Here is a 6,772-nt window from a genome sequence, read left to right on the forward strand (position 1 = left end):
TTCAATACTTTCTTTCATGGTGCCATCCATTTTAATTTTATTTTATATTATATTATATATTGTATATTCCATATTCTATACCCCACATTGGTTCTGCAGGAATATAAATAAAACATAAAAAACAGACAGTGTTGGAACTCTTTTAAACAAAATAATATATTCCTCTATACACAATCATACAAAAAAACAAAAAAAAACCCCACCTTTTGTATTTATTTTTACTCGCATATATATATATATATATATACACACACACACACCTATGGACAGGTTTCTTTCAGTTTCTGGCTACCAATTACACTCAAGACTTTGCTCAACCCAGGACTATAGTAGAAAACACTTGCTGTGTGGTGGGGCTGAACCTGAAACCATGTGATTGGAAAGCAAAACTTCTCAAGCACACAGCCGTGCATTCACTTAGCATGCTTGTGTATAACAATATTATGAATAACAGGTTATTAAAGATACTTAAGTATTAGTGTGGATTTTCTATAGACATAAATTATATTTTCGAAATTCTGCAGCACACCTCCTATGACACATTGGTCAAATGAAGCACTGGTACACACTCCTTTAATAACTGAATTCTGATAGTGCAGATTTTAGTATTGACCTAAAAATCCACTGAGTTTAGAGTTGACTTAAGAATAGTGAAATCAAAGATTCCATTCAAGTTTACTATTGCTGAAATACTTCTGTTTCTGCTATTCAATTCAATTATCTTACCATTTTCTTCAACTATTTCAGGAATCTTGTACAAATGTTGATGAAGTTGTTAAAACTTTCTTAAAGGTAAGTCCTTGTGTTGTTGCTTGTGAACTTGACTTAGGTTTTGTTAAGGAAAGATGATGCTAATGTTGCTTAGCCCTACATCAGCTCTGACTGTAGATTTATGATCAAAAGCGTTCCTACCATGACCATCCACAATCTCTCAGATGGTGTTTGTTATTTACTTGGGCATACATTATACAGTGTTCCTCCTTTCTCAAAATAGCAGGTTGTAATCTGAGGGAGTTTTGCTGCTATTTCTAGATTCTCAAACAACTGTTGAGACCCTTTCATTGGCTCTAAGCTCCCTTCAGCTTGGTTGTGTGTGTATGACTAATTACCAAGATAATATCTCAGACTGCACACCTTCACATACTTACTGTCATATTCATTCGTGTTTACATGTGCATATTTATAAATGCCTGCTTAAATATGCAATCATTATAATATGGTGATAAGCTCCCAGCATGCATGCTAAGCTCACAACTTGGTTTCATCTCTTAGTTGAGCTAATTTAGTTGAACAACATGTACCCATGTTAGAAAACATTATTATTAAAAGGAGTGTAACGAGGGTGGGGATTGACAGGGCCTGGTAGTGTTTCTCACACCTCTTTACATTCTAAGTTCAAATCCCAGTATGGTCAACTTTTCCTTTCATCCTTTCAGGGTTGATAAAGTAAAGTACTAGTCAAGTACTGGGGGTCAATATAATTGACTAACACCCTCCCCTCTAAAATTGCTGACCTTGTTCCTAAATTAGGAACCATTATCAGAAAGGCAATAGATTGCAGAATCAGTAGAGATCCAGACAAAATCCTACTACTACAGAAATTGTAAAAAAAGAATATCTGAGAATTGGAATAAAGGCCTTATAGTAAATTCTGAGCACAAATCCCACCGAAGTACTGGGTGACTGCACCTCTCCCTCAAATTTTGTGACCTAGTGATTCAGTTCAAAAACAGATGTTACTGCTACAACTACTGTTGTGGTAATAAACATTGATCGTTTAGATTCATTTATGTGAACTCCATGGCAAATAATCTCTGTGCTTGTAGTATAAAAACAGGAGAGGACTTTCTAAATCCTTCCAAAATATGAAAAAATATGTATGTAAAAAGGTATCAATTGTTAAAATTTATGTTACTGATATTACAAAAAAAAAAGTGGAGTATTTTAGGAAATAGTGTTATAAAAGAAATGCTGGCTGCATATTCAACTGTCTATATATACCAGAGATCTGTATTTGTTAAAGAGTGGGAACGTCTTGTAACTCTACACACTGAAGCACTAACTTAACAGATGTTTTGTTAGCCTGAACTGCTAAATTAATGAGCTTCATGGACACTATGGCACTCTAGAAATAACAACCAAATTGTCCTCAAATCTCACCATACTGTTTTAAAAGACTGAATGGTTATAGCTATTGTAGGTCTGCTCAGTTAGGGTTAACTTAGTACTACAGAGCAACAGCGATAGCCACCATATTAAATACTATAGATATTGTGAGAGACTGCTTTGTGACCTGCTGGAAAAAGCAGCCAAATTTCCTTCAAATCACATTCTAATGTTTAAAAAATAAAGGAAGGACAGATTAGATAATATAGTTCTAGATACACCAAATACAGATGGGAAGGATACAACAGCATCACATTTAACCATAGATAGATCTGTGATATTTGGGCCAACCAGGAGCCAGACAACAACCCTAGATGCACTACATGAGATAAAGTCTTCAACAGTACTCTTGTGATCAATTGATTTACAGGACTTACCTACATACTGTGTTGTGTTTATAGTGTTCTATAGTTTTATGTCACTGGAATTTTGTATTAGGATTGCCTTCAATATTTATCTTTGTATTGTAATTTCCATGTTTCTTCCTTAACAGATAGCATCTGTTGTGGATTCTCAAAATGAAAAGTTAAAGAAAACTGCCAACCAGTGTACAGGTAAGTTGTTCTTGGATTCCTTTGAATCATACAACAAGGCTATTTATTGCAAAATTAACCTGCTTTTTTCATTAACCATCTTAGATGTTCTTCAATATTTATATATTGTCCCTATACAATATATAATTCATGCTAAATTCAGTGCCCAAATCTTGCCTAAATTTGTACACTGAACCCTGGCATAATGAACTGGATACCAGAGTGCATCTTGTCCAGCTCTTTACTCACTGCACCAACTCAGCTGTTTTACGTCTGTTTGGAACAATGATTTTTTTTTATATAGATATAAAACATAGGCGTAGGAGTGGCTGTGTGGTAAGTAGCTTGCTTACGAACCACATAGTTCTGGGTTCAGTCCCACTGAGTGGCGCCTTGGGCAAGTGTCTTCTACTATAGCCTTGGGCCGACCAAAGCCTTGTGAGTGGATTTGGTAGATGGAAACTCAAAGAAGCTTGTCGTATATATATATATGTTTGTCCCCCCAACATCGCTTGACAACCGATGCTGGTGTGTTTACTTCCCTGTAACTTAGCGGTTCGGCAAAAGAGACCGATAGAATAAGTACTAGGCTTACAAAGAATAAGTCCTGGGGTCGATTTGCTTGACTAAAGGCTGTGCTCCAGCATGGCCAAAGTCAAATGACTGAAACAAGTACAGGAGTAAAACATTATCTTTGTGGTTGATGTGGGAAATGGGTTGATGTCATGTTCATAGCTTTCATGAAAGCAATGAAATCTGAATTAGTAACAGTTGGATTATTAACTTGCAGACTTTGCTTCCTTTTAAACTTAGCTGCCAGCTAACTCCTCTTCATATGTATTTGATAAAACTATTTTCTCTTGTTTTCTTTGTAGATTCCTTATTTTCAGAGCTTTTAAAAGCAAATCCAGAAGAAAATACCTCATTATTGTTCAACTCACTCTTAGTCCACATGGGTTTACTTAAGGTAAGTTCAGTAAGTTTATCCTACTGAGAACAGTATTGTTTATTTGATAGTATTTACCTTAAATATATATCTACTGTATAGGTTACATATAATTACTCTATTCTATCTGTAAACACTGTTCTCAGTGAGTTAACTCTTAGGCAGGTTGCATCTACTGGTACCACTATTACTTATAACTATTTTAACCATTAACCCTATTGTTAGTGATTTGTCCATATTATCATTTCAGTTGGTAGTACTGTGTAACACTTGCTGTTACTGTTTTTTAACTGTTGAGTACTACTACTTATGACTGTCCAAATTATTAAACTTTGTTATCTGTGTATGAACCCTTTCTTATTACTGCCAAAGTATTTTACTATGTGCATCTCCGTTTTTAGAATAGGTACACCATGTCCTTACATGCCATAAAAGGCATCTAAGTGGTTAGCATTCAGTGAGTGGCATTCAACCATAAAACACTGTCTCCAAAAGCCCTGCCCAACCCATCTCAGTATGGAGGTGCAGATATGAGTAGCATAGGATAACTTGCAGTAGTTTTCTGAATTAGTATGGCATATTTAAATTTCTGATTACATAAACATAACATATTAAAATTGTGTAACCTAGTCTTCTAGTTCTGATAATGTGAGCAATTTCAGTTTTCCTTGGATCAAATTTTTTATTATTTACATAATACAATACATGATGCTTTCTTTACCACACATAATGTTTGTGAAATTCTATTTTTCTGTGTAACGAAGTGTAATATATGGTGTACTCTGTACTATATGTAATGTTTGTTAAACTATTGCTTCAGTGATGTCACCTGGTTTAAAATGAGCAATGTCTCATAAGGCTTGCTAGAAGAAAAGTTTGCATGTGTTTGATGTAATAGCTATCATTACATTTATGTGTGTGTGGATTCAGAGTTTGCTTTAAAATCAACTTGTTTCAGATCCTGTCTCTCTGTGGGACACCTTGAGCAAATGTATTCTTCTGTACCTTCAAGCAACCAATGCCTTGTGAGTGGAATTTTCAAAAGGTGTATGTGTGTGTGTTTTATCATGTGCTAGAAAGACAAACAACAAAGTTGGCCTCAGCAGGATTTTGAATTCAGAATGTAATAGAAAGGAACTAAAAGAACCACAAGTCATTTTGTCTGATGCTCTACCATTTCTGCTGGCCCAGAGGTGTTACTATTATGTGCAATTATTAAAATAAATTTTGATGTGAATTTAAAACCTAAAGCTGATGTTGACTATATGGGTTAACAAAATTTTTATAAATGTTTTTGATAGTGTTGACCATTTATTAAATTTGTTGGTTTTTCTTTTTAAAAGGGAGAAGACAAGAAATATAAATCACCTGGAGACCTCAATGGTACCTTGATAGTTCTAGAACATTGTGTACAACAGGCTTACTTCCCGAGCTTTGGGCGAGATATTCTCAGTGCATTCATTAGCCGGTGAGTAATAGTAGTAGTACGACAACAGCAGCGGCATCTTTGCCTTCTTCTTCTTTGTTGATGTCTTTGTCTTTTTTGTCTTCATCATCATCATCATCATCATCATATATATATATATATATATACACACACACACACACATCTGTCTATATCTGTTTACTCGTCAGTAAGCACCTCAATATATTTCTATATTTGCAGGCCATCCACGATGTTAGAAAATTGTAGTGAAATGCAGCACAAGTTTTTGCAGACTGTCAACAAATTTTGAGAAACCTTCTGCACTATCACCACCACCACCACCACCATCATCATCATCAACATCATCATCACCATCTTATTTACACACCTCTGCACTACACACCAAGATTGTTTATACAATTGCCCATCTCCCTCATCCCATCCTGACCTCATGAATGGAATGCTTTGGGAAAGCCATAATATTATTTACAGTGTATGTATACACAACGAAAACATTGAATAAACACATACAGGAAAACTAGAAAACAACAAAAAGGACAATTGGTGAAAAATTTTTAGTGAGACAATGAAAAGGATGTATATTTTTCCCCAGACACACAACACAATGGCTGTAGCTACTGTAAGATTTGAACTGGTTAAAATGTGAACTTTAGTGATCAAGGTCTTTATCTTGCTTTACAGTCATTTATGTCTCCTTTCAGCTTTCTCAATTTGGAAATATTTCTTTTTTGCAGTTGGCCATAAAACATGGTTGTTGCAGTGAAATAAAATTATTTTCTTTTCAATTCTGAGAATTGTCAAACGGCTATAAAGAAATTTAAAAATAATGTTCTGTGTATTTCTCTGTGATCCTCTCTGGCTGTCTCTTTCTTTTTTCTTTCTTATACTTGCGTAAGTCATACAGAATTTTTTGAGACAGCATGGCTAGATGCCCTTCCTGTCACCAACCTCCACCTATTTCCAGGCAAGATAAATATTTCCCCATGACCAGACATGTTTTTCAGTGAAGATTTGGAAATGAATGAATCACTTGTATGATGCTTGCTTGTATGTTTTTATGCATATATATTGCATTCTAAATTATTAACAAGATGTAATTAAAACTCATGTAAACAAGAAAATACCATATGCCCACGGGCATATGGCATAGTGGTTAAGAGCGCGGGATACTAACCCCAAGAAAATACCAATTTAGTCCATTTACGACCCATAATTACACAATTACCAGATCACTCGTTAATAATTTGGAACACTGAAAGTTCGTGGAAATCCTGCAAATGGCTGAAGTTTGTTTACACTTGCACAAACGTCATGTATTTTTACATACCACATGCATATAACTGCTGAATTTTAATGAGTTGTTTTTAAATAAAATAAACAAATGTTATGTCATTAATAATTTGAAACGCAATGTGTGTGTATATATATATATATATATATATATAATTATTACAAATTAAAAGGGTGAAGCAAATGCTTGCTGATCCCTTAATTATGTTTATATATATATATGTATATATATACATACAAGGTGTTATTAAAAAACTCACCATTTTGATTTAGTCTCCTTCAGGTGTAGCCATCTTTGAACTGATTGTACCACTTCTTTATTTGTGTTTTTCCCATAGCATCATCTCCAAAGGCCTTCTGAATCTTTTCGATAGCCTGGGCTTGCGTGTC

General features: G+C 34.6%; 1 protein-coding gene across 2 annotated transcripts in view; it reads left to right on the top strand.

The window, feature by feature from the left end:
* LOC106871481 (ran GTPase-activating protein 1) overlaps window positions 1–5,919 on the top strand; it is a 37,249-nt gene extending 31,330 nt beyond the window's left edge. For both annotated transcript variants that reach the window (XM_014917959.2, XM_014917960.2), the window contains 5 exons: window positions 748–792; window positions 2,660–2,720; window positions 3,575–3,666; window positions 4,989–5,113; window positions 5,312–5,919. In XM_014917959.2, the coding sequence (XP_014773445.1) occupies window positions 748–792; window positions 2,660–2,720; window positions 3,575–3,666; window positions 4,989–5,113; window positions 5,312–5,381 (393 nt within the window). In that variant the 3' untranslated portion in view covers window positions 5,382–5,919. The remainder of the gene's footprint in view (window positions 1–747; window positions 793–2,659; window positions 2,721–3,574; window positions 3,667–4,988; window positions 5,114–5,311) is intronic.
* The last annotated feature ends 853 nt before the right edge of the window (window positions 5,920–6,772 follow it).

This window comes from Octopus bimaculoides, chromosome 6 (assembly GCF_001194135.2).
Source record: "Octopus bimaculoides isolate UCB-OBI-ISO-001 chromosome 6, ASM119413v2, whole genome shotgun sequence".
In the NCBI taxonomy this organism is placed as follows: Eukaryota; Metazoa; Mollusca; class Cephalopoda; order Octopoda; family Octopodidae; genus Octopus; species Octopus bimaculoides.